The 27,739-nt window shown below is 44.5% G+C and overlaps 1 protein-coding gene across 11 annotated transcripts in view; it reads right to left on the bottom strand.

The window, feature by feature from the left end:
• The window catches only part of LOC111840595 (pleckstrin homology domain-containing family A member 7-like), a 75,302-nt gene that overhangs the window by 21,789 nt on the left and 25,774 nt on the right, over positions 1–27,739 (bottom strand). For 6 of the 11 annotated variants that reach the window (XM_023805605.2, XM_072718065.1, XM_023805591.2 and 3 more), the window contains 6 exons: positions 16,720–16,803; positions 10,831–10,942; positions 9,187–9,291; positions 8,740–8,812; positions 7,023–7,123; positions 2,509–2,684 (listed from right to left, as the gene is read on the bottom strand). In XM_023805605.2, coding sequence (XP_023661373.1) covers positions 2,509–2,684; positions 7,023–7,123; positions 8,740–8,812; positions 9,187–9,291; positions 10,831–10,942; positions 16,720–16,803 — 651 coding nt within the window. Of the gene's footprint in view, positions 1–2,508; positions 2,685–7,022; positions 7,124–8,739; positions 8,813–9,186; positions 9,292–10,830; positions 10,943–16,719; positions 16,804–17,428; positions 17,999–21,759; positions 22,380–24,016; positions 24,072–24,123; positions 24,271–27,739 lie in introns of those variants that run through there. The other 5 variants (XM_023805637.2, XM_023805645.2, XM_023805654.2 and 2 more) reach the window with 5 other exon arrangements.

Genomic DNA, 27,739 nt, shown 5'->3' with positions numbered 1-27,739 from the left:
GATAGCTACTGGCCTCTCCCTTTGATCGAGGACATCTACAGTGAGGCTGGCGAATCGCTCTGACATCATCACAGCAATTCCGGCGAACAATGATCACTGCTGTACCAGGCAAAGCAAGAGACAGCAAACCAAAAAGCTGGCCACAGAGGGAGTGGGACACAGAAGCACCAGCGTTAACACCAAAGGGTGCTGTTTTAGTTTCTGGTTAATACGCTGTTACCTTATGCAGTTCTCTTGCGTGAGCCCTTTACAGGAATGGTTTCACCAAGAAGTACTTCCGTTTAGTATGCCTGGATCAACACTAGTGCATGGGGCTTGGTCCTGAATGTACTGTTTCTGATCTGAGCTAGTGACAGCTCCCCCTACCTGAGGAGGACTGCCACTGTGTCGCCAGAGCTTGGACTTCCAGGAATCCAAGCAATCTGTGCGCCACAAATTAAAGAAAAAAATATATAAAAAGCCGATTCATGTTGGAGCCGTCGTGTTTGCAGGAACAGCAGAGTGCAGAGGAAAGGGCTATTCAGTGAGCTAGTGTGACGGCATGGGGGTGGGGGGGAGGCTGCCACGGGAACAGTGGCGGCAGGGTGAGAAATGTCGCATTGTTCCTGCACTGCTGGGAAAGCAATGTGGGTCACGCCACTGCTACAGAGGAGCCACATGCTTTCCCAGTGGGACACCAGGAGGTAGCAGTTCCCCTTAAAATTTCCCCTGAAGGCTTGCGGGTGGGGAGCACAGGTGACGGTGAATGGCATGCCAACCACATACCAACCAACCAGACAACCAATCAATCAAGAAACCAACCAGAAAACCAATCAATCAATAAACCGACCAGACAACCAAACAATCAATAAAACAACCAGACAACCAATCAATCAATAGACCAACCAGACTATCAATCAATCAATAAACCAACCAGGCAACCAAACAATCAATAAAACAACCAGACAACCAATCAATCAATAAACCAATCAGACAATCAAACAATCAATAAAACAACCAGACAACCAATCTGACAACCACACAAATAACCAATCAACCAACCAGACAACAAATCAACCAAACAACTGAACAATCAACCAACTAACTAAAACAAGCCAACCAACCAACTAACCAGACAACCAAACAATCAACCAACCAGACAACCAACAAACCAACCATAAAAACTCAGAGTATGTAATCCAGGCAGGTTTCCTCCGGATAGGTGCAAGTGAACCATGTTGAACTGTTTCACAATTTAATTCATGTTTGTACCAAACTAAGGCTACGTTCACACTGCCAGCCACATTGTTCAATTCCGATTTTTTGCTCAGATCGGATTTGTCTATCTTGACGGCTCACATTCATAAGTACAAGTGACCTGTATCTGACTGTAATGTGAAGGCATCGGTCCTCCGAAACATCACGCATGCGCACATTGATACGTTTTTACACGGGTAAAAAGCTGGTCGTAAAATTGGCACATTGTGTGGCCATGACCGCTGCGCTGATTCGAGTCTTTTGCCTCCTTAAACTTTGTCTTCAGGCTCTTTATTTTTCTTTGGCATTGTAGCCACGTTCGTGTCCGCGCTGTGCCATTTCTTTGGCAATTATTTCAAATACTACTCTATTACGATAGGTTCCTTCCAGTTTAGCTTGAACAGATTCATTTCCACAAATATTAATTAAATCCCCAACTTCTCCATCCTTCCACTGACTCTTATCGCAGCTCTCCTCCATTTTTACCTTCCTGCGCTGCCGGTGCAGGCTGATGTCAGCGCATGCGTATAAGCAAAAAGCCACATGAATTCCGATCTGAGTGTTCACATTCAGGTCGCATGGTCGCGAATCGGATACGTATCAGATTTAGTACCAAATATGAAAGTGACACAAATCCGATTTGAAAAGATCAGATTTGCGTGTCCACACAGCCCTGAAAAGATCAGATCTGTGTCATATTAAGGCAAAAAATCTGATTTGAGTCACTTCCTGGCAGTGTGAACGTAGCCAATGTGTAACGGACTAGATATTTATAAAAGTGTGACAGAGTATTACACTTGTATTGAGCAGAACAGGACTCCCATATGATCACACATCAAAACAGACGTTCAGACATGGCAACGGCGAGAGACTGTGGGCAGAAAGCCACAAGTCCTCTCAATGCAGACGTCATCCAGCAACTGTTAGCTTCTCATGCTCCTCTCTCAGGCAGCCAGAGAAAGCACTGAACACTCTCTGTCCTCTTCCTGAGCTCATCCGAGCGGAAAATGAGAGTCAAACTGATGCAAAGCTCGAACATCAGTGTCAGGGGTGGGCTGGGGTGCAAAGGGAGTTCTAGTACCAGCTATCCCACACAGAAAGACAACATCAAAATAAAAACAGAAGCACGGAAAATATTTTGGCCATGTGCACTTAAGAGGGCTAGAATTAGCCTAACCTCAGGTTATACCCATGACATGATGGATGGACCATTATGGCTTAAAATAGCTTGTTTTATAAAGCAGTACTGACAAAGCACTGTTGACCTCTGACCTCTGGGTGCTGGGGGCCTGCACAAGAGCCGCCTGATTCATGGCCCGGATCCAGCTGTTCATGTCCTCTTGGGTGTCGGCGCTGAAGAAGTAGGTGCGCATGCCGCCGTGCTCAGTCCGGGAGCCCGCCACGGCCTCCTTGTTATTAAAGTAGGCTCGCATGCCCGTGTGGCTGGCCTGTGGGGAAGGGGCGGGGCATCAGTGTCACCTGCTCAGTCGCCGTGGGAGACGGCGGCTCACTGCCACACAAACAGTCCACAAAGAAACTGCGGCATAGTAAGTACGATGTCATGACTGATGACGGCATCACTATTCCTAAGCAAGGAGATTGTACCAGTTATTCCATCATTGGCCTCTAGCTGAAATTGTTACAGGTTTCCTCTAGACGAATGAGGCCAGATGACATTTTGGGAGGCTGCTGCCCCCTGCTGGCGAGGCTCCATGTCCTACACACCACACCACCTTGCCCAGCCCCCCCTCCCATCCGCTAGATGCTCTGCTCTGCCTGTGACCCAAAAATATGCAGTTCTAGTTGGACACAATTTCCCCTAAACTTTTTACAAAAGGGGTTCGGGGTGCAGAGGGGGCGGAGTACACACAAAGTATGACACTCATCTATAACACCGTCTCTGCTTAAACTGCATATCCAGAGCCACTCTAAGGGTCATGTGATCAAAATAACAACCATAACATTGTAATATCCATCCATCCATCCATCCGTGCCTCTCTGACACAAGGTCAGGGTGTGAGCTGGAGTCGGGCCCTGGCAGCACAGTGCAGAGGCTAGGGGCGGCCCTGCTGGGCAGTGGGTCTAATGCATTCAGTCTAAATGCGGGTCTGGATGCAATATAGGTTGGAATGATAAATGAGATGGAGAGCGAGGAGCTCTGCGGTGTTTGCACTGTTTCTGTGCTGGCGCTGGGTGACAATCCAGCTCCTTCTTTTAGTCTGGAGATGCCAGAAAAAAAGCCTGTTGGGATAGAGTCTATTCAGCCCGGCTCTGCAGGTCCAGAGCAGTCCGAGCCGGGACTCGGAGAGAAAGTGCTGACCAGGTTGCAAAAGACGCCCCCACCACCCAAATAGCTAAACAGAGACAGCATACCTTTCCATATACTGTAAGCCTCTGCACTCTGATCAATATGAGGCACTCCCTTTGGTTCTTAGAAAGCCTGCTTCAACTTAGCAAGAGCATGTTTATTGTACTGCCTTTGGCCACGGCCTGGCTTCCCTGGGTCTGTTTCTGGGCACTTGTGGTCAGCAAAAGTATTGTTTTGTGTGTATATCTGATACTGTCCTGTGTTATTCCGATGTCTCTTTTCGAAGATCAAAAGTCTGCAGAAATATACAGCACTGTAGGAGAGGGAAGTCAGCGGAGAGTCAACAAAAGAAAATAAGTGGCTCATACAGCAGAGTTTATTTTGTAAACTACCAATCGGAATGCAGAGGTGCTCCGCTAAAGAGCGTTTCAGAGAATACAAGCGTGAAAACGTTTGTTCCGACCAAACAGTCCCCAAGTACGACAGAGAGGACATTGTATGGAATGCCGTCAGGGTATAAACCGTCAGACGGAATATGTCTTGACAGGGCATTTTACCCTAAAGTTACCATAAAAATTAAACAGCATAAAAATACGGTTTTAAAAAACCCGGGTTGACGTGCATTTTTATACCATATCGACACGTTACAAATGTACGCGTTAAACAGGTCTTTCAGTACTAAGATATACTTAGGCTAATACACAAAATAATTTTTTCCCCAATTTGCACGGAGCGTTAATAATGCGCATTATCATGACAACGGTTCCAAGCAAAAGTGCTGCGACAGTGCGATATTAAAACAACTTTGCAGCGGTTCTAACCCTAACCTGAGATATAACTAGCATCAGGTGAGTGCTGCTTTTAGGATTCAAACAGATTTTTGGTGGTGTAGGGAGAGAGGGGAAAATGCGGTGTCTGGAGGATAAAAAATAACCTGTCCAGAAGCAGTATGTCTCACGGTTTATACTCCGATGGCATCCCATAAAACTGATTGTTGCCATAGCGGGGATCCCAGTTATTTATGACGTGTCCCTGTTTGCACAGACCAAGGTGTCTGAAATTATAGGTGTTCGAGATGAGCTGGTGAAGTACATAATTTATTTTTGTGAAAAAAATGAAGAAAACCGCATGCTAAATTTAGCGCAAAGCATGCAATACAATGTGAATTGTGTATCGGTAACGTTACTTATATATATAGCATTAGTGTTTGTCGTGACATAATGACGTGTGCTTAGACAAACGATACGATAATTAGCAGTCGGCACAAAGATAAGCTACGCATTTGTTTGTTTTGCGACCCCCTTAAAAAGTTAAAGGACGCAGCATCCTGGACGGCCTTGTTCCTGCCCAAGTGCCCATCCTGCCTATGTCAGAGTGCGTCCCCAGCGTACGCTAGCATTGCGGGCAAGGCAGCCGGAGCGATCGCTGACACTCTCACCACCTGCTGTGTGAACGGAGGGTAAGCAAAAGTCAGGCAGTTTCCATAAATAATGTACATAATGACAACATATTTGTTTTGTGTAGGACATGCTCTTCCAATCAGTGAAAGTCTGCTACCCTAGAAAAGGTATAGGTAAAAGGTATAGGTACACCTTTGCAAACACCTCAACTGGTGAATAATGCGAAACAGGGACCTCAAAATAGCCAAAAGCTGTATGGATGGATGGATGGAAATGGAGAAAACGTCACCAGAGAAAGTCACAGAATGCACTTTCCACTTGACAATACCAGACTCAGTAAAATACAATCATTGCTGGCCACCGGACACAGTAAGTACTTAATAGGTCTAAATAATTAACATGCAGTACAGAGCCCTAGAACTTTGCACCTATGTGTTACTTGGACTGTGGGGCCTAATGCATAATTAATCTGCCTCTCTGCAATGCTGGCAAAGATACGCAGTGGATGGAAAGCTGAGAGGCAGGGTGGGAGCAGTACAGACAGGCACACCGGCATGAGAAAAGCGGCACAGAAAAAGCGAAAGAGAAAAAGAGCAGCACACTTACTTCACAAAGGCAGGGATATTCCTCTCTACAACATCAACAGCTGTACATCATCAACTACTGTGTCGCGGCTGTAGTGCTGTAGTAAACCTCCATTATATACACACCCTCTCTCTCTCTCTCTCTCTCTCTATATATATATATATATATATATATACACACACACACGACACAACCTGGAATATATGGAATGATGACATATATATATCTATCAAACATGATTAAATATTTCCTGTTTGGGGTGCCATAATATATATGTGTCTGTGGGTGTGTGGGGGTGTGTGTGTGTGTCATGTATGTATTACACTGGGAACCAAATGTCCCCACAATGTGATAAAAATCTGTCATTTTGATGTTGTGGGGACCATCTGTGATTTCGTTTGGTTACTTATGGTTAAGGTTAGGGCTGTGTATTTTCGGTTCACTGTTTCACATCATTCACCCATTGAGGTGTGTGCAAAGAGGTGGTGCTGGGGGTTCCCCAAAGACGGGGTCGGGAAACACTGCTCAAGTGCATTTACACACTTGGAAGGAATGAGAAGAGTGTCTGTGACAATGTATTCATAGTCCATAGCATTGGAGAAGCCCTTTTCTTGTGCTGAAACTCAGTTTAGTATAATATCTCATTATGAGAGCAGTAAGTTCAACATGTAGCCCCTGTTACGGTTTGGTGTGAGGCCAAACTAATAGTTTATACAATTAGTATGAAACAGCTTAAGCAACTAGCACATGAGAATGAGATATCAAGAAGATCGATCAGCACCAGCTTACACAGTAGGTATTGCTTTTACTGCAGGTCCCACATATTGTAATACTACAATCACTAAAGCCTTACAGCAGGAAAAAAAACACTGTGTAGCACAGCACATTATTCAATGCTGATGCTGCAAGGCCCTCCACGTGAAGATTAGTAGAACTTACATAACTTACAACAGTTCGTATTCCAAAAATACTTGTAAATGACCAGAATCTGCTTTGTGCTTTGGTAAAGAAGCCATTCGATATTAGTCACAGTAAATGTGCTGCAGAAATACAGGAGTCTATCGAGCAGGCAGCACACTGAGTAAGCAGCAAAGTGTCACAGAGGAGAGATCAGGCAGATCTGCTGCCTCAGGAGCCGGAGGTTACACCGGCAGGGGCCCGGCTCGTGAAATGTTCAAGCAGCAGGGCCCAAAGACACCATGACTCAGAAGCGATGAACTCTGCAGCCGGCCAGGCTCCTTATCACTGTAGCAGTGACATGCTGGCCTTACAGTGCAGAGGGATATCGGATGGAGATCAATGAGGACGGACACACACACACACATACATAGAGACAATTACTCACTCACACATACAGACACAGACACTCAGATTAAGTTTCTCCGCATTGTCAGCAGTACGGGGGCGAATCAGCTTTGCTTCTCCTTGCTTTAATTGCCCCATGAGGGCAAGGGGCCAGGAACCCGGTGCCAGGCATGTGTCTGGGGCCTCACCTTGAACGCGTACTTGCGGCTGATGTGGTCGGCAGGTTCCACTGGAGAGATGACGTAGCTGGGCAGGGGGATGCTCCCCAGGACGGCCTCCTCACGGCTGTCTGCGGGGGGCACAGTGACACTCAGCGCTACCCCACTGCTCCCTAATACTCTAGTGCAGTGTTCCCCAACCTGGTCCTGGGGGACCCCCAGCCAGTCCACGTTTTTGCTCCCTCCCAGCTCCCGGTGAAAATGTGGACTGTCTGGCAGGGAGCTGGAAGGGGAGCAAAAACGTGGACTGGCTGGGGGTCCCCAAAAACCAGGTTGGGAAACACTGCTCAAGTGCATTTACACATTTGTAAGGAATGAGAAGAGTGCCCCCTTATGGAGGGATGTTGCCATGTGTTTAAACAGGATGATGGAAAAATCTTGGGGAAGCTCGGTAAGAAATGCTAAAAATACCCAAATACTTTTGCAAAATAACTCCAAAATAATGTTCTCTGCAGCATCCAGGAATAACCACAGCATGCCTTCACTATGACACTGTCCTAGTGGTCCATGGGTGCATTCCTGCATGGAGATATTTAATGTATAAAGCAAGACACTTTCTGTACTCACAGCCTCATCACGCAATACTTTATAGCAGGGTTATTCAAATCACGGTCCTCAAGGGCCGAGCACTGCTGGTTTTCCAGCCTTCCTTTACCTGAGAGCCAGTTGTGAAGCCTCTGGCCAATTAGAGACAGAAATTATTAAGCTAACTACCTGGGAGACTTGAAAACAAGGCCTGGATTTGGAATCGAGGGCCAGATTTGAATAGAGTGCCGGATATGGATCATAAATAAAGCATAAAAATGCAAAGATGGCTTCATTTTACCACAAGGATCCTATGACTTGCAAATTAAGTTTTTATGTGTCATTCAAAATAAAACTGCGCCAGGGAAACTCAATTGTTATACCTGCAGAGTTGTGTGTCTGTGTCCACATGCGGTCTGCATGAGCCACGCTAAAGTATTCCTGACTATATACAAAATGTCAGCAATACACTGGGAAGTTTGAGGTCTTGTCTTCATATGACAACCTCAGAGAGTTTTACATGGTTTGCCAAGGTTCGATTGGAAGAATTTCAGCTGTAATGCAACTGAGGACAAGTGAACCCCCCCCCCCCCCCCCCCAGCACAGCACACATTTGGAATTACTTTCTCATGCAGTATTTTATTTCCGTTTGTTTTATGCTGGCATGTTTGTAGGCAGAACCACATGGACTGATATGAAATGAAAGTGAGAAAGTGGGATGAGTGTCTATGAAAGACCCTTCATTTGCATTTATAACACTACTTTTTCTTCAGCAGACCATGTAATAGGATTAAACACAACATAGTAGAAAATAATAATGCCACCCTTTCACAAGCCCACACACCGCCGGGCAATGCTGCCTCTGGTGGCTGCCTCCCTCTGAGAGCTGCACCTAACCTTGGGTGTGATCCAACACTAATAAGATGACTACTGAATGTATGATAGACTAATACTATAGACACCTTTGGTCACTGCCCAGCAGTGACATCACTGTCGTAATATTCGTCCTTCCCCCTCCTCATGTTATGATATTCAGTCCAGCACATTTTCAGTAAGACTGCGGGTTCTTTCATTGCACTAGTGTTTTAATCAGCATGATTGTTTAATCAGCACAGACAATTCCCCATATCAGCATTGTAGTCTAGCATATAGTGTGACCCACCTTTGTAATAAAACAGGCAGTGGTCAGACAACACGAACCACTTTCGTTTCCACAGCCTCATCCCAGAGCTGTCCTGGAAATGGGGAGACAAGTAACCTTTTGAAGTCTATGTCCTGCCATTGATTTCTTATTGCAAGCATTGAATGAGAAAGTTTGCCGGACAAAGCAGACTTCATCAGTCTGCCAACGGAGACTGACTCTGCGACTGCTAATTGTGCATCGGCATTTAAAGTGCAAGACAAACTTATTTTTGTGCCATTATTTTCATTTGACATGTAGTTTATTTTACACACAAACCTTTAGAATAAATGACTTAAAACACTGATCTGATCACTCATCATTGAATGTTTTTAGGATGGATTAGGTCTGTGTATTACAGGTGTATACATCCAGGTTATGGCCAATTAGGCTTTGTTAACGTACCTGAGTGGCAGTCGGTAGACTCACCTGTTTGTAGAGCCATCCCCTCACCACCACGGGCACGTTGGGGTTCCGCTTGATGGCGTGGTCCCTCTTCCCAAAGCTGTGCACCTTCCCGCTGGACTTGGAGGCCTACGATACACAAAGGGCCTGCTGATAATAAAAACAGATTATTTTTCCACCGCAGGCAGATTAACTTGCAGGGTGTGCCAGGGATGTTGCGGGAAGGCGCTGGAAACATCAATGCAGCTCCTGACTTATGCGCAACAGCCTGCTAACATGCTCAGTAAATCACACCTACTTGCTGGAAGCTAAGAAGCATGATTCGCCAATGGGGAACTTTTCACAATGCTTATTAAAGTGCAATTAAGTACCATTAGATTCCGACTGATGAATGAAAAGAATAAGTACCGTCTAAGGCTATTTAAAGTGCAGAAGTAAATTTGCTTTAATAACACTGGATTATTTTTGTCTGTAATACGCAAGGAATACTTCATTCCACATGTAGGTTCTGCCCAAGTGGATACAGTTAATGATCAACCGCACATGGCGTTTACAAAACCAGCAATGCAGGCAAATCATTTGACAGAAAATGAGCTGCCCTCTTTTCTATGCATCGCTGTGCTACAGTGCGCATTTACTTAGCGTGGCAAGAACTGCCAGCGTCACCCCATTATGCTGCTTCAGCAGTGCAGACATGGTGTTCCTTACCCTGTGGCTGCATTAAAGGCAGTCCTCTCCATCGCTTTCATTCACTGAAACAAGTTTAACCCATATTTAACATAATCTGGCTTTAGACAAACGGTATACTCCCTTATCATCAATAGTCAAATTTTTATTCCAAATCCTGCCAAATTCCTTGGCTCAGGAGATGCCTTTTTTCTAGATGCAATCTGTCAGGGCTGTGGGAGAAACTTCTTTTGGGATGGCTAATTGCAGTGACCTTCAACAGAGCTCCAATTGCAAAATAAGCAGAAGACATATTATGAATTCCCGGATTTTACAATGGCAAATTAGGCCTTTGAAAAACCTCCCTAGTTTAAAGAACATTGCCAAAAAAAACAGAAAGAAAAAAATTAAAGGCCAGGCTACACTTGAGAAAGGTTCTGCTGCTGAAAACATTTCAGGCCATATGCTAAATTCACCCATGAGTTACCAATGTGATGCAGCAGAGTGGGCGTGGCTCCAAACACTGGCTTATTAAACATGAGATTTCCAGACACAATTCTTTCTGACGTGACATCAGCATCGCAGCCACTGGATTTCTCTTTAATAGCCATCTGGCACGAGGCATTTCATCCTGCTGGCTACGTACTTGTGTCACTTGTGTCAACATGGCTGAAGTTCTCAAGGCAAATAAGACGCCCATGGGTCAAGCCATCCAAAACAGGCCCCAGCCATTCCTTAAACCAGCTGACTCAGCTGAACTCCTTTGTACCATTAAACCAAGGAGACAGGAAACCACAGTGAAATGCATAAATAAATCTATTTCTTTCTTCAATTACAAGAACAATAACGACGTAAATGCCGTGTTCCATTTGGATTCTCGTTAAGGATCCAAAGACAGTAAACAGAAATTCCTAAGAGCTGATAAAACACAATGGGAATAGCCAGCTTATGGTATGTTTGCAATTTCCCCAGCACACCATAAGCAGTGAACCACTTCCTTACCTTTGGTACAGAAGGCGGGTCCCCAGTGGATGAGGTCATGGTTGTGGACGACTCGCTCACCATGCTGGGGGTCCTCTGTTTGGACTTCGGATTGGACATGCAGGAATTCGGACTACAGGGAGACAAAGGAAACAGGAAATGGTTGAGGGCAGTCGTGGTCATCCTCAGCTCAAGGACTATTGTCTTTCAACCCTGAAAATTGTTGAGTGCTTCAAGAGGAGTGACACGTAGGAAACAAACTGTCAACAGTGATATAAGATCAAGCATCACAGAAAGAATTGTTTGCCACTGAAAAACAAACATCAGCATGAAGAGCGTATACTAATACCACATCAGGGACTCATAGGAATGAAAAACATGTATATCCATCATTTTCTGAAGCCACTTCTCCAATGCAGTAGTGCAGAGGCCCTGGAGCCAATCCCAGGAAGCACAGCCCCGAACAGGAAATCAGGAAACCCCAGGGCACAGATGCCCACACGCGCACATTAATCCAAACCACCATGGCTGCTTAGGTCTGTGGGAAGGAGACAGAACACCTGGCGAAACTCCATGCAGACGAACCTCTCAAATGAACATGTATTGTGTATAAGAAAACAGAAACAACACAAAACTAAATTTCATTCACCTTTGAGCTCCCACGCAAAGACGTCATGTAAGAACACAATCTACACTACATAGCTAGTTTTCCATTCCTGGCATCCAGGTGACTTTAAATCCCAACTTCCAGAAGCTGAAAGGATGCAAAATATGCAGTAACAAAGATTCCTCTATTGACCCAAATGACAGCATTTCTTTATTGCCCGTGTCACGCTTAAGCTGAACTACCAGGTACTATGCCATACTGTTAATTACTGATGCACGATAATGCATTTTTCAACCGATACCGATAATCGATCATTTGCTCCTCCTTACAGCCGATAGCCGATAATGTCAAACCGATATTTGTATTAAAAGACCTAATAAAAAAAGGAGTACAGAAAAACAAGAACAAATGTAACTTTACAAAAGCAGAATTTATTTCTACTTTTTCACATTAATGTGGACAGGCATCAAATCCAACATCCAACCTACAACAAATTGTCAATGTGTAATGGTAAGCTTTTAGGAAAAAAAAAATGAAATACTTCATTGCACAACAAGGCTCTTAAAAGTAAGCCATTTTTTGTAATGTTGAACATAACATTAAAGAATAATGCGAAGTCAGTGTCAACATAATTGGTCTATTCACAGAACAGAATATAACCACAGTAGGATCTGTGCATAATTACAGTAGTAGGAACTGCGCAAATTTGGAGGCTAAATTAAGTTCATAATTATCGGATTTCATTATCGGTTGAATTTTCATTATCACAATTATCGGTGTGACGTCATAATTGCCATTATCGGCAGATAATTATCGGTGACCGATATTATCGTGCATCCCAACTGTTAATGATGCGAGTCAGTGAAATAGTACAGCTGGCGTAGTAGAGCTAGCTGTCTGACCAACAGCCCTTAAATTCATGAGGAGAAAGCAAGGCCTTGGCAAGGAAACAAGGATCAGCCTGCTGGTGATCCATGAACTGAGAGATCCACACCAGATAGGAAAACTCCGTCTTCAGTACCAATACAACTGTTACCTTCCAGCTTTATTTAAACAGGTGTTTATGACTGACATAACTGAGTCAATTTGTAAAACTGCAGACTCAGAAAGGTCAATACATAGAAAAATCTAAATATAACAAGCCATGTTATAACCTTGTAACTTAACCTTAGAACAAGTAAATAACATGAACTCTCAGAATGCCACACAAGATCAGATTTAGTATGTCGTTGATGCTACTTAACAGAATAACAAAAACATCACAAATTATTATCATGTACAAAAAAGTATGTGCATTTCATAAGTTTTGTCTGGTAAATATACTTTTTCCCTTTACGGTCAATCACTAACAGCTCTTTGGCCAAACTTAATGACCCGTGGCTAAGAGTTGCAAGATACAACACAGGAAGGCCAGTTCCCAGCATTTCCCCCAGTGAGAGAGCTTATTTTCTCATCATCAGTGTTTAAAGAGGCACCATTGGTGTTTCACCTGCAGAGTTTCTGCCAATGCCAATTCTTTCATGGAACGTTAATACTGGCTGATTCTATTGGTCAATTGGCCAAACCTTAATACTGAGCCTATCTGGGTTAATAGCTGAAGAAAAGGTTGCATTGGCTGTGATCTAATTATCCCAGGGATCGTTTTATCTGTTTTTTTTTTTTTTTATCTTTTTTGCTCTGAAACAGATTGTCCACACAAAAGACCTGTTGCTGCAGCTCTTCACTGAGTCATTGTTGTACACCTGTCATGTGCAGCCATCTAACTGATAAATTGATCTGTTGGGAAATTAATCTTTCAGTTAAACTCAGATGTTCAAGATTAATGGTTAGTTAACCATGCACTTTCTGACACCAATTACCACCAAGTCTCATGAGTTTTACAAGCCCAAGTACAAGTTCAATAAGTCAACTGAGGTTTCAGTTGATCCCAAATCAATGATGACTGTCTTTTACAGCTGTGCTTAAGGTGAGGACACAGTGGAAAGGCAGACATGTGCTCCCGCTGAAATCAATGAGAAAAACAGCAGAAGCTGCTGTTTCACTCTGAAGTACAGCCCCCTGAAGAGCTTTTGCACATTTGAGGGACGCTCTGCACATCCCCCGTGATTATTTACCCTTATTTATTATTTTTGTGTTTACAAGAACTAAATAATGTGCCATGGATATTTTGTCAGGAAAGAGAGGGAAATATCAGGTAAGTGAGAAGTCCAGGATCCTGGCCAACTAGGGCACCACCCAACAATGGCCATCACTTCCTCCCAGCATGGACTGGGGCCCTACTACATTAACGCCTTTGCAGAGGCCGAGCTGAAATTAGGACTGTCATCAATGACTGTGGGAGTGTAGGGCCAAAGGAGCCAATGTCTGTACCCTCTATAAAACAAACAGAATCTGAGGCTTCAGATGCATTTGAGACTACTGACAGGTGTTTTCTGTAGAAAGCAACAACAATGTAATATCCATCCATCTTACGTAACCATTTTTCCAGTACAGGGCTGCGGTGTAAACAACAGGCTACACACAAGTAATTTATCACAAAGCTGTTTACAACCGGCGATATTAACCAGGCTCACATAATTCATTATACTACGGCCTGCTATTACGGGCACCTCAAACATCCAGCATGGCAGCGCTGCACACACACACAAGGATAGAACTTTCTGCTTTGGACAAGGACAGATGGAGCTTTGGTGTAATCACTACTGCAATTAGTTATGTAAAAAACACTTTTTGAATAAAGTTTAACTAACCAATAGGGGGGGTGGTTCTTTTCATTTAACCTGATAAATATCGTTCTCAAAGACACCCAATTTTCTTTTATTATACTGAAGAACAATGTCAGCCAGTTGGACTCCCAAGGGGTAAATGATACAGTTAGGTGTTGCCTGCATTTTTGGGGCATCTGCAGACACATCCCAAAGCCTCAGCTGTCCCCAGTGTCCCTGCTGCTGGGGCCTCATCATACACACTTATGCGGGGTGGGACAGAACAGCACTGCGATCCTTGCAGTCTTCTCCATCATGGGACAGAACAGCACTGCGATCCTTGCAGTCTTCTCCATCATGGGACAGAACAGCACTGCGATCCTTGCAGTCTTCTCCATCATGGGACAGAACAGCACTGCGATCCTTGCTGTCTTCTCCATCATGGGACAGAACAGCACTACGATCCTTGCAGTCTTTTCCATCATGGGACAGAACAGCACTGCGATCCTTGCAGTCTTCTCCATCATCATTTGCATTCACTGCACCTGGCCGCTGCAGCCCTTTAAATTACCCTGGGCAGTAGTGTGGGCGGTGGAAATAAAACGCTGGAGAATGTTCCGGTATTTTGACGGCGATATTTTAACAGTGAAAGGCCTCAGGGTAACAGAGTAAACAGACAAATCACTGTAACTTCCTGGGGACTCATGGGTGCTTTAAAGTCATTAGGATTCAGCAAGTAATGAAGTCAGCTATACAAATGAGGCCCTTTAGGTGGCCCCCCTCAGCAAGCTCTGCAGACACAGACACACCCCCACACAAAGGCATACAGTCAGGCACAGACACCCAGCTGTTAATTAAAAAGGCTGCCTGTCTCTGTCTGGGTTAGGCCTGGCTTGATGGGGCTGTGTGACATTGGCCTAAACACCCAGCTCCCATTTTTCATCTAAGCGGCTTATAACCCGACCTCACCTCCCTGGGAAGGCAGGGCACCATGATTTCACTCAGTCGGCCTTTGAGGGAGAACTCAACAAGTCACTTGCTTACAAGTCAAACAAATATAAGCGCATCTACAGAGGCAGTCTGTGGTGTTATTCTAAAGCTGGTCACCTTCCAGTGTATGCAGTGTCTGGGTGTTACTGTAAAGCTGGTCACCTTCCATTGTATGCAGTGTGTGGGTGTTATTCTAATGCTGGTCACCTTCCATTGTATGCAGTGTGTGGGTGTTATTCTAAAGCTGGTCACCTTCCAGTGTATGCAGTGTCTGGGTGTTACTGTAAAGCTGGTCACCTTCCAGTGTATGCAGTGTGTGGGTGTTATTCTAAAGCTGGTCACCTTCCAGTGTATGCAGTGTCTGGGTGTTACTGTAAAGCTGGTCACCTTCCAGTGTATACAGTGTGTGGGTGTTATTCTAATGCTGGTCACCTTCCATTGTATGCAGTGTGTGGGTGTTATTCTAAAGCTGGTCACCTTCCAGTGTATGCAGTGAGAAACAGCTGCATTACACCCACTGCATTACAATCACTGCGATGCAATGGAATGTATAATAATGATAACAATAATAGCAACAAATGTCATTTGTAACATATTTCTCACTCCCGACATGCTAGCCAATCATTTGCATTTTTATTAGAACTCCTGTAGCAAATGAATGACCACAGTCATGTGATCAAGTGGCTTTATATGGGTCAAACTAGATGGTCAGGTCCCATATTTTTAGACCAAAATTCTGTTTTGATTTCACCCCTGGTAATGTGATATGCAGTGATAACTAAAGGATGGGGAACAGGGAGCACCGGGGGAGGGTTTACTGCAGGGCTGCGCCCGATCGCCTAACGGACTGCCAGAAATCAGCTAGGGCCCCGGGCTCTCTGAGGCATAGAACTCTGCTGTCCTCTGCACAGCCTCCTTGTTTTTCTAGGAAAGGTCTGAATGCTGGACGATACTGCACCTTTAAGACCTAAGAGTGCCAGTCTATAGACGGCCATTCCACCTGACCAATCACCTGCTCTTGGGGGACTTCAAAGTGACCTACCATGGCATCCCGTGCCCCCCTGCTCTCTTAATCTCCTTCTCCTATGGTCAGACAGCCCAAAAGTTAAACATGGCCTCCCCCCTGAAACATCGCACTTTCAAATAATAGGGTGCCTACTAAACAGCTGTGGTCACCTTTTGAAATGTACAGTTGATTTTTGGCCAAATACTGGCAAATGACAGGAGAAAGACATGACTTATAGCTGCTGAAGTGTGGAATGAATTAATGTAATAACTTCCAAAGTAATCACTGACAATGGGAGCAGCAGAGCCATCAGACACAAGGTCAGCACAGTCAGGATGATGACACTTCAAGTATTATAATCTAAAATCTGAGAGAAGCTCGGCCAGGCTTATTGGGAGACAGGACCCCGACAGGAAGGCCGCACTGCCCCACGACGGGCTGATAGCCCTGAGAATGAGGAGACACCAAACAGCCAGATGGGTCTCTCACACCCACTGGTCACTGCTTATTGATTTCTGCTTTTGTTGGCAAGGCCATGTGAGATCACTTTTAAATATGCAATGCTATGGATAAAATAAACGTATAGTAAAGAAAATACTCACTTCTCTTGCAGCATGAAGTCAATGTTTTCAGCGGAAATCTCTCCTGTCACTGGGTGCTGAAACGTAGTCGTCCGCTGGTTATGGCTGAATGAGTAAAGAGAGAGGGATGGGGGGGAGGAGGAGCAGAAATATCGCAAAGGCAGAGTTAGCTTCCCGTTCTCTCTGGATCACCTCGCCCCGGCTTGTCACTTTAATGTAGCTCCGCGTTCGGACGCAGGCTGGGAATTCTGCAGGAATACACCAAGGTTCCAGACGGGCTATGACATTCCCAGCACTGCGCTCCGCGTGCGGTCCGGCTAAACCGGCTCCTACTATCTCACGCAGTAAAACCGGGGCCTCAGCACAGATTCCAGAAAATGCTGGGAGTTTCTGGATTCCAATAATAGCAGCTCACTCACCGCTGCGGCACTACAGCCTGGCTCCCTAAATCTGGGCAGACTAAGCAGAGGCTAAACCTCACTTACAGTCAATGTCAGACGTGGGACATGCTGCACTTCCCTTATCGGCTCCTTATAAATAAACTCACACTAGAAAATGTGGTATATATCATCATCAAACATGAACTCTTTCCTGATTTTTTCCATCCGTCTCTTCGTCCATCCATCCATCCACCCACCCGTCTGTCCATCCATCCATTGATGCTCCCCCTGCTGTGTACAGTCTTTGAACACAGCCCACACCCACCCACAGGTGCATAATGCACACTGACCTATTGCCGTAGGAGGGACGTCTCGATAGGAGTAACGGCATGGACTGCTGCCATTACGCTTCATTCATGCCTGACCTTTTATTATCCGGCAGCCTCTTTTAACCGCCGGTTCCACTAACCCTCCAGCAACAGCCTCCAACAGCTTGTTTTATCCAAACTTGCAGCTAGTTTGTTGAAACACACTTTAAGCATCTTTGTCAGAGCAGAACAGAGGGATCATGGTGGAACTTTCAGTCCCTTCATTAAGCCAGTTATTACTGTTATCCGCTGCCTCTCATAAACTTCCTGTTCTCTTCTACATACACTGGCTTGCTGCCTCCTTTATTTTGGGGTTTCTTCTGCTTCCCTGAGCTGATCACAGGTCAAAAAGCAGCCTTTGGTGAAAAAAAGACCCCCCGTCACAGCAGAGGAATCCAGCCGAGCGAGTTTCAGTGCAGATTCGTACCAGCTGTGCTGAGCCTCGGCTCGAAAAGCCAGTTGTTTTTACCTTCCATCGGACCCACCCTACCGAGGGGGGGACCGTGGACGAGCCTCAGCACAGCATAAACCCTGACAGGAAGGCCGCAGTGCCCCACGTCGGGCTGTTAGCCCTGAGTATGATGAGGCCCCACCCAGCCAGACGGGTCTCTCACACCCACTCGTCACATTCAGCACAGAACAGGAAATATCATGCTGATTCAGTCATTAAAGAAGATACATGGACACAAGGAATGCAGAGGGTCATCTGACCGGGTGTTAGTGTAAAACGTGGGGACAAAACTTAGCTGGGTGGAATGTAATGTCTCTTTAACATAGAAATGCTCTTTAACATTGGAATAGCCATCGTGTTGCAGAGTGAGGGTGCTATAGCATTAATGACTAGTAATTATCTTTGTTTCCGAAAGTGTGGAGATACCGTTAGACCTTGCCTAATTTTAATTTAATTGTATCTTCACCTAAGCTACTGTAATACGCTTATTTTTAACCCTAATAAATGTTTTTTTTCTGCCTGGAAAGATCTTGAAAAACAAGGCACATTGTTCAGAGGAGCTCCTGCTGCTTTGTTTGCTCTATTCATGTTGGCCGTAAGAAACCCCCTAGTCACAGAGTAACTAAATCAGTTCCTTATCTTGTACCTTCTTGCCACTGACTCGGTACCGTCACAATACCTTTTTAATGTTTGTGTTATGTTGATGTAACATCACTGACCAGACCCGCATCAAGCTGGATCCCTGATGCATACTGAAGCCGCTTTATAAAATGTTTACTCGTACAATGGCTGTAAAGGTGTCTGCCTCAGATAATGAGCATTAAAAATGGTCTTTATCCACAATAACAGTGGCACAGGTATCTGCTGCAAACCGTGAATTTTCCACTTCATGACGACCCTCCCATAAAACAGGAAACAGATAAGAATAGCTCATCCGGCCATTCGCCCACTGACCTAATAACCACCTCTAAAGTTTTTCCAATAAAAATTATTTTGGTGACAATGGAGCCATAAACAAAAGTGAGGACTGTTAAATGGAAGAGATATAAGATGGAGTGTGGTATTATCACCATGGTGAAGCATTCTGAGGTTCTAATGATGCTTTTCACATTTATGGAAACACGGTCTCCACAGGACGATAACTAAAGCTGACGCTTTAGCAGACACAACTCTGCAGTGGGAAGGAGACAATAGACAGCAAACATGTTACTTAACTCTTACAATGACAGTTTACAAGCGTAGTGCACAGCTGACAGCTCGAAGCACAAGAACATGTATCTTTTTGTTGGTCAAAATCTAGAAAGCAAGCCCAGCAGTCAGTTCCAGCACACTAAACGTTGCCTGGTAGTTGAATGGGACAGAAGTGGAAAGCAAATGGAAGAAGAATTTTCAGAGAAGCTTCAGAGAGAACATTTGCATTGAAATCACATCTTAGCACTGCTGGAAATAACCCGCAGACCTTTGGATTGTCACCAACCTTCCATTGTCAGTTTGGACATACAGTATGGCATTGAGCAGGTGGGAGCAGAAGCTGACTGGCCTGCAAAAGCACCATAAACACAGTGAACCTTCTGAATCTGAAGCTGCTCTGCAGGCACGCAGATATCACTCATCCAGCTTCCTTGATGCTTTTCTTCATGTTGGCTGACAGATAAATGATGGTGTGAGTCGAAATCTTGTTAAAAAACGTTTACACATGCAGACATTCCATTTTGCCACCGGCTGCAAAGTATGGAATTAAATTTAGCTTCGTAGAATGTTACAAAATACTAAAAATATATTTAGCATCTTATGTATATAACTGAAGGTAATGTTATACAACATAAAATGCTAGAAAGCTAGAGGGCGATGTCATCGTACCAGACTCTTGGATAAAGTGCTTAACCCCGTTTGCTGCAGGGACCGGCTAATTCTGATCCTCACTTGCACATCTCATTGGACAAAAGCAGCAACCAAGTAAATAAATGTAACATAAATCTCCTACGGGAAGTACAAGGAAAGCTCAGGCACCCGCTGAGCAGTTTAACATTAAGCATTTCAGAAGCAACAGATCACCAAAAAGATGAATATGGCAGACTTGCACACAATACCGTGAAAACAGGATGTGTTCGAGCCTGATAACATCCCCTTAGCATAATCCTCACCCCTCTATGTACACCTCTAGGGTACACTCTCTTCATTTAGCTAAGCATTCTGGGAAATTTCAAATTTCAGTTCATTAAGACATCTGTAGAATGTGCCTAAATTGACCAGTGTTTACACAGCCCCCCCTTACACGTCACAATAACACAGCAGGAATGCTAGCAACGCTGCTTAGCAATTATATATTCATTTAACTGACATTAATTTATTTGGATACATAAATTCACACTGGACCATCAAGACCATGAAATGAGATCCAGGTTCAGCTTTTCATATGCTGGCTTCAGTTCAGGTCCGCAAATAACAAACACACCTCAAAGACCTGAAAAGAAAGCAATGGAAAAAGCAATACAAACTACACTCCTGACCGCTCTGTGTGGAGAAGGTCAATCAAGTGGCTTGATGAATCAATGGACAAAGAGTATGGAATGATTCCACACACATGCTGCATTTTAAACACCAGGATTTTGGTGTCCTTTGACTCTACAGTGTTAAAGAGGGACCAACATTCTTCAACATACTGCATTTCTAGTACCTGACTGACCAGAGGACTGACTTTGTCCCCATACTGTGGACACACACTGCTAAAGCACTGATGATGTTTAACAGCATTTATCCGTCACATCAGATATCCCCCCCCCGGATCAAGCTCAGCACACTTTCGCAGACAGATGGACCAGCACGGTCCCGTTTTAGTGAATCTGTTAGAATTGCCCTTCTATTTTGAGACTCTTTGTGTGGCAGTCCTTAGGTATTCACATGGGACAGACAACAGGCTGATGAAAGCTGCCAGAAAGAGATACAGTTGCCCCAGTAAAAACATCATATCAAGTAAATGAGAAAGCTAAAAAACTGATGTACATGCTGATATGCAAACAGGAAGAATAATGTTCTTTACTTATCCATATAAATTTTTAACAGTGTCTTAAACAGCACCACTTCCATTCAGTAAGTGGGTGGATCCAGCTGAAGGCCACATCTGTTTGAAGCTTTTTCCATATTCAATGCCTTTGAAAAGTAAATAAGCCTGGAGTAACTGTGTTGAAGTTTTTTTTTTTTAAGCGACCCTGGTAGTAAGTATCATGGGATACTTGTGATATGAGCAAAAGCTGCTTATCTTGGCACACCCCATAGACTGTCATGAGCATGTAGTAGAGACTTATCGCCTAGTAAGATCTCTGCCCTCACACTCATTCATTATTCAGACCACAGACATGTCCCTTAACATCAACAGGGAGGGCTCAGCGATGGCAGGTCATCAATGAAACGGGGTAGAGGCGCAATGCTCAGCACACAGTACCCTGTAGTCTTTCTGGGCTGCCGCTTTCCTCCGGGGCCAGCTCACATAACATTACCAGCACAGCTGAGCAAATTCCTTGAACAAAACATGCAGAACAGAATCTCAGTCCTCCTCCATGGTTATTCCCGGCAAAGGACAACCCCTGAACTCTGTGAGAGTCCAAGGTACGCCCACGAGCATCACTATAGACTTCCCAGAAAAACACGGGCCTCCAGTAATATCTGATGGAGGGAGAAAACAAGATATGAGAAGTGTTTTCTGCAGCCTAGGCCATTCTGTGTTTACACTACTGCAAGGTTCTGGGCTTTTACTCTGAGACACCAGTAAATGCCATCCCTCTGCAGCAGGTCGGCCACGGTAACTCAGTCCAATTTCCGGCCTCCCCACCTCAGCCTTTGGGAGGTGACTGCACATACTAACCTTTTCCTTCATGCCTGATTACCCTCTTCCCAGCTGTCCTCTTCCTCTGGTGCCCGTGACCTTCCTGGCTTCAGAACAGACCTGATTCAGTAGCCACAGCTAGTCACGAGTCCAGGGATTGGAACATGCAATATCGTAAAGTTTCACCCCGGTAAGCTTTTCAAAATCCTAGCGGTGATGCCAATTTCTTGTTCCCGTCTGTATCACCGGAATTCCAGAGAAACTGCATGGAGCTTATTAGTCCTCTGCTTCTCTCCCAACCTTCTTGCTTAATTCTTTCTAAGAACAACACTCTTACCAGCAACAGCTCTGGAAGTGCCAAGGGTTATAAAGCTGATTGCAGTTGTCCGGTCATCTTTCAGTCAAATAAATTCCAGGTTTAGTACCTGTTCCAGTGTCCAAAAGATTACTCTGCCCAATTAACTCCTGCCAAAGTAGCCAGAGGCCACACTTACACTAAGGATAGCCCAAAACTGAAATTCAATTCCAGTCAACATAATTTATTGCTTACAAGAAAAGATTGTAAGCATTAATATTGATTGCATCTGGTGCTGCTAAGGGAAGAATTCATCACTCCTCTGCACTGCAGCTGCTGATCCTAGGAGTGTGGGGTGTTGTGACACTCCTTTGACTCCCTTTCACGGGAAGGCAGGGCTCTTGGTTGCTTATTGGATGAAGCCCCTGGTTTGGCCTCGCTCCGAGCCAATGAGAAGCAGCGCCTCCACTCTAGCATCGCAGACTATGACAGGCAACAGTGGAATGCGTGGACAGCCTCTACATCCAGAACCAAGAGGACTTTGTGGACAAGTTAGCAGGAATATCAATATTGTGTGCTTTAATGAGCTCTTCTGCAGTTGCACCACTATAAAAACACACTGATCTCATCAAGGGGAAAAACAGTTTCCTCTTCAGGAAAGTGGGTGGTATTTGCTCATGGCCAAAGTAAATATTGTATCTGATATGGGACAAGTTTGCTTAAAGGAGAAGCCCCACCAAAAACTATGATCACACACTATTTGTTCCATTACTCTAACGTCAAAAGCCTTTAATATCTTTTATACTGTGCCTATTGTGTGTATAAGCACTACATGTTTGCCAAAGCTTAGGTTATCTGAAATCTTAAAGCAGAAAACTGAATACAGGTTCCCAGAAATACCTGTGTAACATCACTACAATCATGGTTTCTCTATGTCAAAACTCAGATTAACAGTATAGTTCTTTTAAAAACCCATGACAGAGAGCAATATATTTTGAAACAATACATAATATCTCTGTCTGATAAAGTTAAAAAACATTTTATATAGTGCCAACTATATAAAACTTTTTGTCATTATATTTCATTAGCATTTCATTCAATGGCATCGATTGTAGAGCGTTGAATGTGAGCCACAGGTGGGGGACGCTGTTCCAGGGACCTTCAGAGAGCCTAGCGGAGCGCCACATTTCAGCACATTTACCCGAGGGAGACGACCCGAGTGCAGAGCGTCTGCTGCAGCTTTGCTCATGCGTATTAGCCGAGGAACAAGGTTTCATGGGATATTTATAACGAGGTCATGGAGAATATAAAGATACATCATTCCGGTAACCATCGGCGATCAATGACTCACCGCCAGGTTGTCAGCTTTCAGCTATGTCCGTCTGTGGGACCTCACAAATGAACACAGGATCCAGACTCGAATAAGGCTAAAAGAGCTCTTAGTGAATATGTCTTACATTTTTTACAGAGCCATGAACTGATGTCCTACAAATTTAAATTAGAATACCTCATATAAATCCATGGGGAAGGTGTCCTGATTTATGCTATAAAATGAGGAAATTAATGACAGTAAATCCATTTTTATGCTATGAAACTACAAGGTACATGTGGGGCTTTTAAGCAAAAGATGAGACCACTGAGAAACTTAAGACCCCACAGCATACAATCCTCTTGGTCTGTTGACTTTCACAGGACGTATAACCCAAACTGTGGCAGGAGAGCCTGTTAAGGAATCAAGCATTCGGCGCTGGCATTTTGGCATATGCCTATTTATACCTCCCAGGTAGCTTTTCAGCTAGAAACAATTTGTTTCCTTTTTCAAAAGGAATGTTTTCTTGTTTTTAGCAGGCAACCACAATAGAGCATGAGAATCCCCCTTTGTTACTTCAGCACAAACACAACATGAGACAACAATGTGCTTAGTAACACAGGCAGCGAGCAAAACAGAGAGATGAAAGCGCAATTCTGCTACGCCGCACATTTCCGCAGTCTGATACCGACCTGTTACGCGGGAATATCAATGGGCAGCCCATGCAGGACTTCAAAGACTGTCCAGCGGCAGTCCCGGAGCGCCCCGGGCCGACTGGCCGCACAGCGAGCATACTCACTGTGCGAGTGAACGATCCACGGCAGAGGCCTCGGGCCACGGGGCCGGCATTTCCTCACACGGCCAGCGAAGCGTGAGACCAGCCCGCTCGGCAGAATAGATCACCGAAAGTGACAGCGCGGCTTGTCGCCTCTCACAGTGCCATGCAGCAGAAGGGGTGTGGCCACATGGAAAAGGGCGGGGCAGCATGGCACGCTAAAGCACAGCCAGAATTGCTCCCACTTCACCACACTGAAACTGCATAGCCCTGTAAAATTGAAACCAGTCTCACGCAATCGTTTAACACCGAATGAAAGTTCTAAGCAAACTAGCTGGAGACATAAGTATTATGAAAATAAATTTTAAGTAATTTAATTTAATACACTAAATGGTTACAAACAGGTTGATAGACCTATAAATCAACAAATCTGTAAATGCATTGTCTTATTCATTTAATATTTTAAATCATTAAATCCAAGCATCCCTAGCTAGCTTAATTTAGTGATTTTTTAATGTTTATTATGAGAACTACCCAAAGTTAGTAGAGGAAGCACCCTAGGCAGCCTGGTCCGTATTGCAGATCGGCGAGACAGACCCCAGACCCCAGACAATGTGATGAGCTTATGCTCTCTGCTCTGCTTGGGAATGAGCTGCACAGCTGTGCCCCAGCTGCTATTGTGTCCCTGCTCTCAGCCTGCATTGTTCCAGGCTGCGGATGTCGATAGCGGCCAGGGCAGGAAGGCAGGTCAGCGGTGCTGAGCATTGGGTTCCTGTTATGATGCACACAGTGGGGGGGGACCACATTCTGCGCATGGCTGGTGGACTTCAAAAGCCAGGTGCTACAGAGACAACACCAGGCCCTGAGCGAGGGGGATTAGATGCAAATTCTGCAGATTATTAGATGTTACCTGAAAGTCCAGCATATGTTCTATAAGCTTTTCATGTGCTGGGACTGTGTTTCAGTAGTTATTCATGCTGGGGACCAATCAGTACCTCAGCAAACATGAGTCAGGCGGTCTGGAGTGTGGCTGAGAGCATGTGTATGTGAGTGTGTCATGTGACTGACTGTTCAGGGTGTTTCCTGCAACAGGGTGTTTGCGATGGGGGCTGTTTCAAGTTATTACCTCAATACACACTTTGTTTACTGCATGTCTTCCACAAAATACATAGCAGATGGAAAACTGGCTACTATTTTCCATGTTTGGACACAATGTTATGTACCACTGTACAGAAGCAGAGTTGAATTACACCTATTACATCAATCGAAGAACTACTGGCAAGAATCTGTTATTGCTGGATTAATATACACCAATTTGCAAGGTAATACAGATAAAACCAACAAGAAAAAGTGCACATCACTGCAGTTTTGGATGACAGAATCACTGTACAGTACATTTTACTCCATGCAGGACATTTTGTAGGAAGAACAAATCTGAACTAAATTGCTGCAGAAACCCAGTTAATGATCCTTGTTTAGTACTGGATCAACATGCAGTTTTATCAAATCTTTATATGCATAATTTTATTAACTTTGCCATAATAAGTAACTTTTAGTTACCGAACAGCAGAAGACTTGGGAATAGTTAGGTCTGGGTGAGGAAGTTAAAAGAGTAATATTTTGAACGTTTGAGCTGACAAAAAACAGAACGTGTTCATTGTCACACAGGCAACTGTAATATATATTATCATTCAGTTCAATACTTTCAAAACATTACCAATAAGTAAAGCATCCGTCTTTCTTACGCTGCAATCAGAGTAAGCCCTTCCTCAAGCACTCTACTGCTGCTAAAGTCCGGTCACATCAGCACTCTGATTAGTACATTTGCCTATAATTTACAAAATTATAAATATTTATTAGGGGTATTTCAATGCAGCTTATCATGGACACTCTGCTGTCACAATGGCCATCTGTGTAACACAGACAAGGGACTCTCAGCTTCCTCCTGAAGAGTGTGGGGGAGGAGACAGGACAGCATACTTCAGCCTGTAGCAGGACTTATCAGGAACCATGAAGAATCAATTCTGCAAGCCAAAGATATCAGCAAAGCAACACCGAAATCTGCCTGCACACATACACTAGATGGACAAAGTATTGGGACACCTGCTCATTACACCAACGGGAACTTTTATGACATCCCATTCTAAATCCACAGGTATCTTTAGTAATATGGAGTTGGTCCCCCCTTAACAGTTATAACAGCTGCCACTCTTCTGAGGAGGCTTTCCACAAGATTTTGGATTATGTCTATGGGATTTTTTGGCCATTCATCCAGAAGAGCATTTGTGAGGTCAAGCACTGATGTTGGACGTGAAGGCCTGACTTTCAGTCTCCATTCTAGTTCATCCCAAAGGTGTCTGATGGGGTTGAGGTCAGGGCTCTTTGTGGGCCAGTGAAGTTCTTCCACACCAAACTCACCCAAGCATGTCTTTATGGACTTTGCTTTGTGCACTGGGTCACAGTCATGCTGGAACAGAAAAGAGCCTTCCCCAAGCTGTCGCCACACAGTTGGAAGCATAAAATTGTCTAAAATGTGTTGATATGCTGCAGCATTATGAGTATCTTTCACTGGACCTAAAGGGTCTAGCCCAACCCCGGAAAAACAGCCCCATACCATTATCCCTCCTCCACCATACTTTACAATTGGCACAATGCAGTCAGGCAGGTAATGTTCTCCTAGCATCTGCCAAACCCAGACTCATCCATCAGACTGCCAGACAGAGAAGCATAATTCATCACTCCACCGAACACAATTCTACTGCTCCGGAGTCTGCTTTACACAACTCCATCCAATACCTGGCATTGCACTTGGTGATATGAAGCTTGCATGCAGCGACTTGGCCATGGAAGCCCATTCCATGAAGCTCCCGGTGCAGTTTTTCTGCTGTAGTTATTGCCAGAGGAAGTTTGGAACTCTGCAGTTATTGCGTCAACAGAGGACTGGTGACTTTTACACACTCTGTGCCTCAGCACTTGGTGACCCTGCTCTGTTACTTTTTGTTGTTTCTAGATGCTTCCACTTCGCAATAATACTCCATGGTGAACTCTAAGTGGTATCTATCAGGGAAGAAATTTCACAAACTGACTTACTGCAAAGGTGGAATCCTATGACAGCACCACGCTTGAATAAACTGAGCTCTGCAGAATGACCCATTCTTTCACAAATGTGTGTGAACCTGACTGCATGGCTGGGTGCTTGATTTTATATACCTGTGGCAATGGGTCTGAATGAAACACCTGAATTCAATGATGAAGAGGTGTGTCCTGATACTTCTGTCCATATAATGTATAATCAGGTTTCTGGGTCACCAACAGACATTGGGGGCCATTTTAATGTATGATTCCGGGCTAAGACTCCCTGAAAACGTGACACCTTGTCCCAACCCATGACACAATGAGGAGGGCAGCTAGCATCTCGGAGTCTAAGGAGCACAGCAGCTGTCGCCCCCTAATGGCAAATCAAAGGAAGATACTCCATACGCCATCATGCCTGTGATCTATTATATTCACAGCTGGACAAAGTAATATCATCTCAGCCATCGTAAAGGAAGTTAATAATAATTGATACTTTATTGATCCCTGTGGGGAAATTGTCTTTATACCTCCCTCAACTTGCTCTTTGTAGAATAAGCTGTCTGTG

Source organism: Paramormyrops kingsleyae, chromosome 11 (genome assembly GCF_048594095.1).
Source record: "Paramormyrops kingsleyae isolate MSU_618 chromosome 11, PKINGS_0.4, whole genome shotgun sequence".
NCBI lineage: Eukaryota > Metazoa > Chordata > Actinopteri > Osteoglossiformes > Mormyridae > Paramormyrops > Paramormyrops kingsleyae.
Note: the sequence above shows the minus strand (reverse complement) of the source record. Positions and strands in the feature narration are given on the sequence as shown.